General features: G+C 52.6%; 3 protein-coding genes across 3 annotated transcripts; all 3 read right to left on the bottom strand.

Annotated features, from left to right (window-relative positions):
• Nucleotides 1–305: 305 nt before the first annotated feature.
• Nucleotides 306–4,101, bottom strand: ALTATR162_LOCUS7388 (uncharacterized protein; the record flags this gene model as incomplete). Its single annotated transcript, XM_043315016.1, has 4 exons — nucleotides 306–331; nucleotides 382–2,184; nucleotides 2,241–3,789; nucleotides 3,904–4,101. The coding sequence occupies 4 exons, from the start codon at nucleotides 4,099–4,101 to the stop codon at nucleotides 306–308; spliced, it is 3,576 nt and encodes a 1,191-aa protein (XP_043170951.1).
• A 492-nt stretch (nucleotides 4,102–4,593) lies between these two features.
• On the bottom strand, nucleotides 4,594–6,278 carry ALTATR162_LOCUS7387 (uncharacterized protein; the record flags this gene model as incomplete). The annotated part of the gene is made up of 3 exons (XM_043315015.1): nucleotides 4,594–4,663; nucleotides 4,914–5,235; nucleotides 5,297–6,278. 3 exons carry the CDS (start codon nucleotides 6,276–6,278, stop codon nucleotides 4,594–4,596), a joined length of 1,374 nt encoding a protein of 457 aa, XP_043170950.1.
• A 1,252-nt stretch (nucleotides 6,279–7,530) lies between these two features.
• On the bottom strand, nucleotides 7,531–8,568 carry ALTATR162_LOCUS7386 (uncharacterized protein; the record flags this gene model as incomplete). The annotated part of the gene is made up of 1 exon (XM_043315014.1): nucleotides 7,531–8,568. One exon carries the CDS (start codon nucleotides 8,566–8,568, stop codon nucleotides 7,531–7,533), a length of 1,038 nt encoding a protein of 345 aa, XP_043170949.1.
• Between the last annotated feature and the right edge of the window lie 4,901 nt (nucleotides 8,569–13,469).

Genomic DNA, 13,469 nt, shown 5'->3' with positions numbered 1-13,469 from the left:
GATAGGGAGGCGCACGCTGACTTTCCACACCAATTAACATCGGGCCTACCAAAATACTCAAATCAAGACTGTAACCGTAGAGCAGCAACAACGCCATACTGCATGTAATTATGAATATTGAATGCGAACAAGTGCGATGTGAGCTGATGAAGAATGCTATGGTGCCTTGCGAATCCACTCCTCCAAACGACGAACAAATATGGTAAAACTTATGTACATTTACATATGGCAGTAGGGTAATTAAGTGGGTGCTCCATAGGTAAGCAAAGGGGCGCGAAAGGATCAAATAGCCATCACAAGCGGGATTAGAAGCCGAATGGGTTTTGGGGCGCTGGTCGATGGTTAGAAAGTGTTTGCAAAAAGATATGATCAGGTACTTACTAGCATTGGCAAGGTTCGCCCTCCCCGTCGGCTGGGGTGTAAGCTTCTTCGCAGGCTGTACACCAAACTTGATGCTTGGAGGTGGACCCGTCTTCTGTGGCACCAAAGGCTGTGCCGTAGGCATCGAAGGCATTGGCGGCATGGGAGGGATAGGCGGAGCGCTTTGGTAACCAGTCGGTTGTGGCGCAAGGGCCGGGGGCAGGAAGCGGTTGACGCCAGTCGCCTGCGGGTTAAGTGGGGATGGTTGGAACGAGTTGTAACCCGTGGGCTGAGCCTGGAGTGGCTGGAATGGTGCGCGTGGTGGGTCGGCAAAGGGACTGCCATTCCCGAAGCCTTGGGTGAAGTGGGGCTGTTGTTGGAAGCCAGTCTGCATGGGCTGCTGGAAGCCGGTTGGCTGCTGCTGCTGGTATTGCGCAAACCCAGTCTGCATAGGCTGTTGCTGGGGTGGAGACATGGGGTTGTAGCCTGTGGGTTGCGGCATCATGCCGTTCTGCTGGAATCCAAAACCGCCATTCTGCTGTGGGAAGCCTGTCATTTGCTGTTGCATCGGTGGCATACCCTGCATGCCTTGTCCTTGTCCTGAGTTCTGGCCCATCATGTTGGGGTTGTAGCCTGTGAGCTGAGGTTGTAGAGGTGGAGGAGGACCAAAAGCACTCTGTTGCGGGTTCATAGGGGCAGAGGAAGACCGCTGTGGTGGTGGAGCGATGAGACCACCAGTGTTTTGCTGCTGAGGAGCTTGTGGTCGCATGCGTGGCGGAGCCATGTTTTGAGGTTGGGTAAGAGCCTTGATGGCCGCAACCTGTTCGAACAAGGTAGGAGTAGCGCCCGTCGGTTGTGGCTGCTGAGCGGGAGCGGGAGGTTGTTGAGTAGGTGCTTGCGCCGGCTGCGGTGCAGGAGCAGGAGGTGTTGGCTGAGCAATCTCATCAGGCTTGAGCGCAGGCATATCTAGGAGGGATAGGTCGTTCATGGATCCAGTCAGCTGTGGTGGTTTCGCTGCAGGTGCTTGTGCCGGAGGTGAGGAAGCTGCTGGCGCAGATGTGGACGCGGTCTTGGATGGCTTTACATCCCACGCATTGTCATCAAATCCGTTTGTGGTCTTGTCAGGGGTGGGTGCGGATGCTAGCGGTGTCGGAGTACCATCTACGGGCTTCTTGACGGTGTCATCGGATTTTGGTTCAAACGCCTTGGGATCAACGACATCGTTCGTTTCAACAGGTGGTGCAGGACGTCCTTTGCGAGTGTTGTTTCTCAGTGCACCCCCTGGGCCGGAGAACAACCCACCAGAAGCTCCCTCTCCTCCGTCTTCAGCGTTCCGCTTGTCCCTTCCGAGCTGTGCGTCCAAGTGCTTGGTCACACGTAGAATGTCACCTTCCTTGAGACCCAACGTGCGTAGAAGCCCAGGGGTAATATCTGGTATGTTTTCTTCCGTCATTTCATCCTTGGTAAACGCCCTAGCGTAGCGTTCGCAAATCTGCGGGTTCACACCACACTTCAGGAAGAAGTCGAACCAATCGTACTCTGGCTTCCTCTCGACAGAGATACCAGTTGAACCCGAATCCTTCCCGCGGGGCTGTTGCATGCTCTTTCTCTTCAAATCCGACAAAGGCTTGTCGTCATCCAGAGACTCTCCTGTGACGCGTTCCACGTATTCGAGGTCCTCTACGGACATCTTTGTGACAGGTACGGCGATCTTGACTCCATTAACTTTGTGTAAATGAATCTTGCCATCCTTGATGAGGATAAACTCTGCTTCAACCTTGAATGATCCGGAGCGGTCTGTCCAAGTGCGTACTTTGGCGGAATCTAACACTTTTGATTAGCATCTCTCCTCACACATAATGTGTGTTCTTGAGTCCCACTAGGTAAATGTCCAGCGTCCACCGAAGGCGCGGACCCCTTTACAGGAGACAGATCAAGAAACTCAAGTAGTGAAAGTGCTGTATACTGACTTGGCTTAGACGAGGACTTTGAACTCGAGTCTTTTGCGGAGCTTTCGCGCTTGCTTGATGATCTCTGTGAAGTACGACGATGGTCAACATTTGTTTGCATAAGACTAGAGTTACGCGAAGGCAAGTGCAGGCCAGGGCCTACCTGATCGTTCCTTGCCTCACTTTCTGGCCTCTTCTTTCTTGAGGCCTGGCGAGCAAGCTCCTCTTCCTCCCGTCTGTTCTGTTCGACAATGGATCGACCCGCGTTGGTTCCCGATCGAGCGATGGCGGCTGCAGGAGCATGTATGGGGGCAGTTTCTGTGATTTCAACGTAGTTAGCTGGTACGACACCCTCTTTGCCATTCTTCAGCCGCCTGACTTTCCACCATTCGTCACTGGCAGAATCGTCGAGGACCAAGATCTCGTCGCCGAGACCTACGGTAACCTCGTCATCGCCTTGTGCCATGAAGTCGAATAGCATGACGCCCTTCTTTTGCACATTCGAACTTCCCGAACCAGCAGCGAGTACTTCGCGCAGTCCTGCACTCTTAGCGGCTCCTGCAAGCTCACCAAGAGCCAACATGATCTCCGATGCGGTGTCTTTGGCACCGCAGTGGAAGTCAACACTCTTGCTTGGCTGTTTCAACTCCATGAATATGTGTTTGCCTTCTTGCGAGTAGTACTCCATCTTTTCTGCGCTCCATTCCTGCTGTGGTCCGTCGCGCGACTTCTCAGGTGCAATCATAATCATTCCTTTCGGAATGTTGACGCCCAGTGTGATTGGCATTTTCTTATTCTTGCCCGGCTGTGTGATGTACTCGTAGATGTTGTACAGATGGTATCCAGAGCCGGACACGGGCGTCGCGGGCTGCTCATCCCTACTCGGAGGGTCATACTGGTCGAATGTAACGCTTCGGGGAGGGGGCGATCTAACTGGAGGTGATGGGGACCGCGTATGTGCGTATTGAGTTGGTGGAGGTGAGTATACTTCGGATTCGGGCCGTGTGGGAAGACGAGGCGGTGGCGCTTCTTCGTCCGACTCTTCTGGGGTGAACTGTACACGTCGTTGTTGTTTCGGAGGCGCGGTTACATTGGGCGGTGGAGAGATGGTTGATCGCGGTGCTGCCTCTTGCGACTTTTTCTGTATGATGCCAGCCAGAGCAGCAGCGGGACTCTGCGTTGGGGGAGTGTCTGGAGTAGGCGGTTGGTCGTCATCAAAAGAGTCCCTCGCTGCTGGCATTGGCGGGCGACTAGGCAACGCTGGAGATGCCACAGCTGCTGCTGCTGCTGCCGCGTCATCTTGAATAAGCTCGATGTAATTCGCTGGTGCAAAGCCATAGTCTTTTTCCACTCCCACCAGCGTCCAGTCGGGGTCCGTGGTATCGTAAACGTCTAAAATAGCATCTTCTTTGAAGGAGAGCTCTTCGTCTGTCTGGCGGTCGTAATCGAACAGGGCTTTGGCTTGGGCGATGGGTGCGGCCTACGTGCATGGTTAGCCTCCAGACTATGGAATTCCACAGAAACGTTGTCGTTGTGTTTGATATAGCTTTGCGACCCAAGCTGGGCTTTGTGTTGTAGGTGAGGCGCAGCATACCTCTTCAATGTAATTGTTCGGAATCAAGCCCTCAGGCTCCTCGTCGTCTCCATCGCGTCCCTTCTTCTTTGCTTTCCACCAGGCGTCAATCGTCGACTTCTCCAGCACCATCAGGATGTCGCCCTCGTCAAGGGCGATCTCATTGCTGCTCTGGGGCTCATAGTCGTATATGGCGCGGTATATGCCTAGGAACACCATTGTGGCGGCTACAAGTGCGGCGCAATCTCAGAAAGTGTATACAGCGTGTCGGGGTAGGTTATGAAAGGTATGTATAGCCTGTATCGATACGCATAAACTCGGCGGAGGGCCACGGGGGTGCTGTTGCCGTTCGAGGGGCCAGCTGGACAGGGGGAAGCTGCTCGACGCTACCAGATCGGCGGCCAGCAGCTAAAGAAGCAGGAAGCAGACAAATTCGAATACAATAAAATGCTAGGAGCGCTTAATGACCAGGACTGCGGGGATGCTCGTGCTGTAGCAGCCGGGAGTGGTGAGACAGATGGGAGTTGGGTCGACGATGCTTGTGAGCAACTCAGCACGAGCCAACCCGCCTTGTCCCAGACAGTCCCCACACCGACGTCAACCCGCTTTCATCCCATGTTCCTGCGACTTGTCAAGCGTGCCTGCGAACGGCTTTCTGCGTGACAAGCTCACTCCTTCTGCTGTTGCCTGGATAGGTCACTCGCTCACAAATCACTTGTCTGAGCCCTTTCGACGCAGAATGATGCCCAATTGCGCAGGGTATACGTAAGCATAGTCAGAACTAGGGATTATAGTAATGCGAATTGGAATACTGGTAGAATAGATTTTTCTTCAGGGTCTGCCTTAGGTCAACCGCATTCCACTCTACGCTCTTCACCTAATACGTAAATCTGAAACCTTCCGTCCCTTCCAATAGTCGCTTTCCCCTAGTCTGCCGCTTGTTCGATGTATAGAAAAACACCGAGAACACACCAACCAGTCCAATGATCAAAATATGACTCCCTATGCTCACCCAAATCGCCGTCATATACCTTGGACTCTCTGATTGTCTCACAATGAAGCTTCCGGCAATGCCTCCTGCCCCGTTGAAGGCTGTAACCATTGCTGCAGTGAAGACCCTCTTCCACTGCCCGACGATGTTATTCGCCTGATAAGTCGCCATGGCAGCCCAGTTTGCCACATATGCACCGGTTGCAAGGTAGGTGCCGATATACCTCACTGTGACCTGGTCCGAGAAGCCCAGCATGCAGAACCCAATAATCAGAGAGACGCAGTTGAAAACTATGATTGGCCCTCTCAATTGAAACTTGTCGCCGATGATCGAGGACAAAATAGCGGGAAGAACCGCGTAGTCTAAATGTAGGTGTACAAAGTCAGTATATGTCTCACATGCAGTTCGTACAGGGACACTTACAGTACGGTGGCGCAGATAGTAAGATCGATTTGTTCGAAGAAAAGCCCATGCCGCCTTGCAGAATGATGGGCAGGAAGTAAGAGAGTGACGTCGAGACAAGGTTCTGCAGGAAGTAAAGGGTGCAAAATCCGTAGACTTTCACATCTTTGGCGTGAACGAAGACTTTGGACCAGGCGAAATCGTCAGGCTTGACATCGCCTCGGTCCTTTTGGATGCGAGAAGATGCCAATGCACTTTCGTGGGGCGTGAGGAAGTAGAAAGAGTTCTGCGCGTGCTCAGGAAAGTCGACCATCCACCAATAGGTCAAGATACCAAAGAACGCGGTGATGCTCCCCTGCACCACGAACATCCACTGCCAGCCTTTGAGCATTTGGCCGTCGAGCTGGTTGAGCCCAAAGTTGACAATGCCGCCTGTTGCCAAGACAATGACTTCACCGCTCTGCATCAAGGCAAAACGAAGCTGTTGCTCTTTCCGCGTATACCATGTCGAGATGAGATATGTCAAGCCTGGGTAGATACCCGACATGGCGATACCGAGAAGGATGCGGAGTGCGATCATTTGCCGCCATGTTTGTACGAAAGCCGTGCACAGTGTGATGATGCCGAAGCAGAAGGTGATGAAGGCGAACCAGATACGCGGACCAAATGTCCGAACAGCAATTGTTGATGGTAGCTGGAAGGCAATACTCGCAATCGTGAAGATGAAGATAGAGACGGAGTATCTGTTGCCGACGTCCAGTTCCAGATCGCTGAGCATCGATGTAACAGATGCGCTAGATATGACGCCGCTGTCGAGCAGATTGAGTGAGCACAAGATACCCGCGATGCTGCAAAGTCGAAGATCGACCTTCATGCGAATGCTGTTGCGCCATTCTTCTTCGATTATATCTCTTTCCTGGTCGTCAAGCTCATCATATGGATCGTCTTGTACTTCTCGGATTGATTCATCCGCCGAGTGTTGGCTGGCTGTACGCTTCGTCATGTTTTCGCGGTTGTGATGAATGAGGGGCAGGAGGGTTGTACGACGAAGAAGTCATCATGTAGGTCGCACATGGAAGTAGCCAGAACAATGCTTATCGTAACACACTCGAAATTGGTGTACATATCCGGTATGCAGAAGCTCCGCACTTCTCAGGTGCAGATCTCCGGTTACTTGCCGAGGCGCGGTTCCGCACACGAATTCCGCAGCGAATTACTTAGCAATGACCAATCCACAAATTCGGATATTTGCACTCGGCTTTCCATGAATCCGCGGGTCGCACGTGCGATTGAGCATGTCACAGGTCTGTTCACAGTCAGGCACGAAGCCGAAAGTTTTGAGAGATAAAACTAGCATATGAAAAGGCTGGTGCAGCTCCGACGAGCATGACGAAACAACCTCAGTCCAAAGTACACTCTACTGAGCTCTCAATTTTTGACACGAAAAATGCTCTTATTTCTCGGTCGTACCTCACGCAGAGTACAACTTGAGGATATGAGCTTTTTTTGTAGCGCAGATATGCTCATGATCTTTGACAGCTAGCCGACATGCGATTGTGGTACAGATCACAATCCTCAACTGGGGAAACATCATAATTTCGACAGCTCGGTTTCACGCACAATGTGATATACCATGCAAGGCATCATGTCGAGTTATACATAGGCCTGGTATGACGCTTTACCCTAGGGTCGGAGGGCGGCCTATATGCCATACAGCTTCAACCATCGAGAGGCAACAATCCGTACTTGCAGAGCCCAGTTCAAGTAAGTGAAATGGTATTGATTTTCGTCCGATGAAGGAGGACCCTTTCTATTGTAGCCACTGGCTCTCCTGGCCAGTGGTTGGGTATTCTCTCGCCAAGCTAGGTAGCGAATGTGGGTATTTGATCGTAACAGAAAAGATGAGAAGACAAAAGTACAAAAAATAGTCCACACATGTGCAGACAGAAATAGAAAGCAACAACAGAACTCCCAACATCCGAGTGAGTGCCGTATGCTCCGACCGCACCGCCGTATGTATGATCCAAATCCCACCCAGTCCCTAGCTAAGACAATTTGTGTGTGAAAGCGTCCATAACCGACAACAGGGGTAAAATGCATAAGCCAACCCGGGTTTCCCAAAAGCACTCGCTTCGTAAGTCGTGAAATGAAGGGGAGCTCCCGAAAGGAACTGCCAAGAATATCAGTTATCGAAATTAAAGAGGTGTAGAAGTCGAATCGTGGAAGGAACAAAAAATGTCCAAGGCGGAGGGGATCTAGCCCTCGTCTTCAACATCGTCATCGTCATCCTCTTCGTCCTCTTCGCTTGTGCTGTGACGCTGCACAGCACCCGCCTTGTTCTTCTTGATGTTCGGTGTTCCCTTGAGCTGCGTGGAGGATGCCTTGCGCTTGGGCCCAGCACTGGCAGGCTTGGAAGGCATGGATGCGTTTTCCTTGTTGCCGTCTTCACCCTCGCCTTTTGCAGCCGCATTGTCCATTGCAGCGACCTCCTCTGCAGTCAAGAAGCGACCACCCGGACCACGGGGACGGCGCATAGCGTGATTGTGCCTGGACTCATGCAGGTATGGCTTTCGTCCCTTGGACGTCAGCCTCAGCGCATCCTCGAGTTTTTGCCTCGCGAGACGCCTTTTCAGGATGCGATGGAATTGTTTAGCGTTCACGTAAAGAGGTGCCTCTTCGGGTTGCGCTCCTCCTGCAACGAGCTCTGGTGATTGTTGGTGCTGGGGTTGCTGGGTCATTGGAGGAACGGAGGGCCTAGGTCCGCCGTGGCTCATTACAGGCTGAGGCTGTTGCATTGCAGGACTGCTGATCTGGGTACTCATTCGACGTTGTTGCATCTGAGTTGGCGTCATCTGAACTTGAGATGGGAGCGCGTTGTTCATCGCGTTGGAGACGTTTGTCGGCGACCGTGGAGCTACGCGTCCGTCGCCCTTCATCTGAGACACGGACATGCGTGGAGATGCGCGCGGGTCCTGTGCGAGTTGACCTGGAATGGCAGTCTGATCATAGTACCCAGCCGGACCAGCTGCAGCAGCCGTGGCTAACGCTGCAGCCTGTTGGTGTTGTTGCTGTTGAGACGGCATGTATGGGTTCTGCATACCAGCCATGTACGCCTGCTGCTGCGGAAAGCTCATTTGCTGGTGATGTTGGGGATGTGGCGCACCGCCATGGTTGTAACCTTGAGAGGGTAGAATTGGTGAGGATTGTTGACCGAATTGCTGCTGCATTTGTTGCTGAGTGGGCGCCGGGGCATGCCCGTGGTGGGATTGTGAGAACTGTGCGTAGTCGGTCATGACTGTCTACACGATGTCTCGGACGTTGGCTTGTTTGTTGGTTAGAGACGAGACAGTGGAAGGATCACAGTAGGCGCGCAGCTCAGGTAAGGCTGGGTCGCGTTCAGGGCAGGGCCGACTCTCGATGTGTTGTCAGTGGCCACGCTTAGTTGAGGCGACTTCGCTAGAGTGCACGGCTGGAGCCTTCAGCTTCGAGGCGCAAAAGTCGCGATTGGGCGCCGAGGGGCAGTGCGCGTTTACAAATGGTAAAGCGTTTTGTCGAGGGTGAAACTGCACTCTAGAGGGCCGCGCCGTAGTGGAGAATGGTCGTTGCGGGTATTCACCAGTTAGAAATGAAGGTGAGAGCTGTCTACACTGTTAGGAGCAATGTCAGCTAGTTCAAGACGCGGATGGCGGAGCAATTGGATGATGTCGAGGTTGGCATGTGCTGGCTGGGGGCGATGAGAGGTGTGCGCTGGCAGCCAGGGTGTAACGTGCATATTAGCATGCATGACGGTGGACGCTTACCTTGATCAGTAGCAGCGCGTATTGTCGGTCGCTGCGCCGTCAAGATGGCAAGTAGGCTTAGATACTTTATGGCTTTGAAACCTAGGGCGACCAGCGAGCGGACAAATGTATATTGTCGTTGCGCAGGTGACAGCAGCGTGGTCCAAGTAGCGGGCAGAGAGCGCGATACAAGAGGCTTGGTGGGCTGTGTGTTGTGTTGCGGAACTAATGCGACGTCAGCCCTTGAGCATGTGAAGCGGATGCGCAGCGTCAGAGCACGCGGTATGCTCGTCAAAGCTGGTGAGGCAACAGCGCGTCATGTCGAGGGGAGGTGGTATAGCCTTGCGACGACAATGACTGTGTCTGCACGGATGCGCCGTTTTTCAAGAGGTTTCCATGATGAAGTGGTAGCGACTGCCATTTAGAGCCGCTGGCGCACAAGCAACGAAGATTGCGGCAATAGGCACAACAAGAAGTCGTGTGTAGATCAGGGCGCGAGGACGGGGATGACTTACCAATGGTGTCGTGGTCTGCAGGAAAATGTGATCCCGTGATCTATATACTCCACGGTCTGTGGTTGGGGAGATTTGCGAGTCGAAGTTGCAGGCCGATCTTGTCTTGTCTCACCAGACGCGAGCGAATTGATGCCAGGCGGAAGCTGCGGGCGTGAATACAGGGTAAGTAGAGCTCGTGATATGTCTCTGCTGTATGTTTTGTTGTATGCTTGCTGGAAGCCCGAACGCGTCGTAGCTTGCGATAAGTGATCGTGCTTGAGACTAAAAATGCTCTGGGGAGAGGAGCAGATGATTGGAAGGCGCAAGAGTCTTCTGAAGAAGGAGCGGCCGGCGACACCTATAATTCGCGTACACGCCGACGCGCTAAACCCACTAGCGGCAGACAGGGATCATGGCCCCATACGGGCAAGGCAGCCACAGACTGCATTTTCTGCGTCACTCAACAAGACTGTAGTCCAGGTGCAACGAGACGGACAACTTGCATCACTGTTTCCATTTGTTTTCCTCTGGAGGGTTGCGCCTCGATGCTGACTGATCGAGCATGCTCTCGGGGTGCTAATGAGTGAAGCGGGGTTGGCGCAAGATCCCGACACCCCGAAGCTCAACCGATGACGCGGGTGCAGTAGACACGTGCCCTCCACCTTCAGCCCGGCGATGAAGCTGTCCTCCCTGTTGTCGCATCTTGAATTCCCTTTCGACGACGATATTGAATTTCAAGGTTCAGACAAATCACACACTTCACACATGATCCAACCTTGGAAATTGTGTGGCCACAGCTTTCAATTGGCGCGTCATTGGAAATTACTCCGCCACCCCAGACGGCTGATCCGTTGGGCACGGGCGGGCGCCAAACTCTGAGCTTGCTCTGCCCTGGGCCAAAAACCCATCCATTTGATCGTTTATCAACATATTTAGGATGGGGAACAACAGCCTCTTCGCCCACTGTTACAATACGTGACACTCTATCCTACCGCAAACGGGATGCTTCCGTATCCGACAAAACACTGCGGGGTGGTTAGGACAGGTACCTTCCGTGGAGCCCGACGCCCTTCCACCGCTATGTGTCTGCCTCAGGCGACGCGCGCTGCTTCGCGCTCGACTAAAAGCCGCCACCACTGTCTCTTACGTCTATTGGCCCAGCTTCTGTCTCGCCCGCGTCTCAAAAAAGTATTCAACATGATTTGGATAGCTCCAGGCCATGTAATACCACGTGTGCAAGCCTGATAATGAACAGTACTATTTCGTCCCTTCCTTGCACATCCAGATATGGATATGTGCACCGCCGTCACGTTGGCTGTATAGTAAGCACAACGGAACGCGAATGCAGGTGGGCGAAACTCTGACCCCAAGCCGACCCGCTCCAATGTCCAAGCTTGCGATCGTCACGTTGACCCTGCCTTGCCTGGGGACAAGAGTGTGCTCATGCCGCACAAAAGAAAAGAAAAGCTCGTGTACAACTTTGAATCTGGGCTCTTCGAGCCGAGACGCGTACTGTCCTCGTCTCAAGATCAGTAGGCATCAAGACCAGCCACCGACATTTCCCGCCGCACCTCGCTGCGTCATCTTGGACTCCACGTCTCGGACCCATGACAACGGTTCGGCCGCTCGGAAGTCACACAACTTTGTTGATACTTCGGCCCATTTACTCCAACATGTGCTTTTCGTCCGGCGGCTGAAGATGGATGTCATCTAGAGGGCAACCACTACATGAAATGCAAGGGGTAGCAGCTCCTTGGCCAGAGGATCGCTTCGTGCTGCTTTCTCCGTAATGTGAGGAGTTCGGGCACTGTCAGGCGCTTTGGCACCCGTTGTGGATTCCGTTCGCGATACTGCACCTTCATCTAGACGAGTTCCACGACAGTCAATCAAATGCCTCACTTCCTGCAATTGCACCATTTGCGCGACACGCGAACCCAAGTACCAGAACGGTGCCGATGCAGCTCGGCTACATATCTGTCAGCCCTGTATCGCAGCGTATCAGTTTCGATTGCTCATCGCATTAATCTAATCAGGTTACATCTTCCGCTCGTGTGCATGGCCCCCTCACACACACACACCTTGTCCGCCAACCCACGCGTTCGTCCTTGGGTGACCACAAGCTCGATGCCGTACAGCACGCGAGAGTTCCCACGAGAAGTTGGCAGTTGCACCGTCCGCTGCTCCCATACCACACTTCTTCCGTTGACCTCATCTCCCTAGCAATCGACTTCTGAACCTCTGCCTCGATAACCAATGGATTAGTAGTTCCATCCGGGGCTCTCGCTAAAACGCTGTTCGGCTCCAGCAGAAGCTTACCCGCCACCCGTAGCCGTCAATGTCGCCTTCCTCTTCGGATGGTCATCTTCAGCCCATCCCGGATGAAACCGTTACTCTAGTTGACAAGGGAACATCGGTGAAGCACCTGTCGCGTGCATCACCGTGCTCGTTTCATTTTGATCTTGCTGCACATTGCGGCTCCTACAATCTTTGATGTGCGAATAGAGTTCGCGCCTCCGCAGATCCCCCAGACGTTCGACACACTGCGTCCGCTGTACTGCACCGTACAGCACCAGTCATGGTCGTTACCTGCAGCTGCGGCTTACCGGCCTGTAATACAGACGCTTCGACCGGTGCCTATGGGACACCACTGGATACGATATCTGACGCTCGGCAAGGTGTCACAGTTCTCGGTTTCATTACCTTGATCTCATCAATTTTACAAAAAAGTACCGTCATCAACATCTATCATAGAAACGAAACCCAGGCAGGCAACTAACAGACATGTCACCAGTATTATTGCAGTTCATATGTCATGCTTTATGCACTGGCGGCGTCGTCGGCAATCCTTGACAAGGATTTGTTTCATTTGACGTGTCTCACTGGAAGATCTCCAGACACATATACAAGCCTACAGGCGAAAGAACTACAAGAAGCCCAGATGCCAACAGATCCATCAACAACTGTGAAGGCCGAATCGCACCTGTCGGAATCGTGGAGATTCAGACATGGCCCAAGTGAAATGCTCCACCGACAAAGTTCAACTCACCAGCCTATTGTCACTTCTAGAACGAACCCGACCAGCTCAAGTGGGAGGAGACGCGAGATGCACTCCAACAAATGTTACTAGCATTAAAGCAGCAGATGTGATTCGATTGGTCGAGGATAGGACCTTGGGAGCGCAATGAGGGCGTCAAGCTACACCTATATGCGATATCATGGTCTTGTAAGCAAGTAGTTGTGTGCGAATCTTGAAGGTATCTTCCGATCTGGTATAGCCGCTATTGAATCAAGACGACATCAGCCACCCTTCAGTTCCCGCCGCCCTCGACTTATGCCACACCTCGGAACCATGATGGTAACCCCTTCATGTCATGTGCAGCGCACACCAGTTTGATCCTCCCGTCTTAACGCATTCGACTATTACCTCTGAGAACGTTAAAGACGATGGTAAATCACAGGATTTGTTCCACAAACGGGTTGCAGAATATCCCTTCCACGCCATCTAAGGTTCGTACACTTAGTAGCTACGATCTTCAGACCAACCTTTTCCTTATCCAACAGTACTTTATTTATATTCCGCAAATCTTTCTCGATCCGACTCGCTGACCAGCCATTTATCTCTTCAATTTTCCTGATACTCCTCAAGTCCAAAGCAGTTCAAGATGCGGGAATCGGTCTATAAGCCTGCAATTATGATTCCCCAAGTAGAAGTGTTCGGCAAAATACTGGGCCTTCAATGTCCTCATCTGCTGTAACTGTATGGAAAGACGGCTTGATGTCCAGATTCTCGTCGCGTTAATTGACCTGAAATCGAACGAGTTGAAGGCGTATGGCAATAAAAAGTGTCGTCGTAGATGCCACGATCAAGGACACCATGGCTAGGTTGGACGATCATGTAGACCATGTACCTCCCTCTATCAG

This window comes from Alternaria atra (assembly GCF_907166805.1).
Source record: "Alternaria atra isolate CS162 genome assembly, contig: 28, whole genome shotgun sequence".
Taxonomy (NCBI): domain Eukaryota; kingdom Fungi; phylum Ascomycota; class Dothideomycetes; order Pleosporales; family Pleosporaceae; genus Alternaria; species Alternaria atra.
Note: the sequence above shows the minus strand (reverse complement) of the source record. Positions and strands in the feature narration are given on the sequence as shown.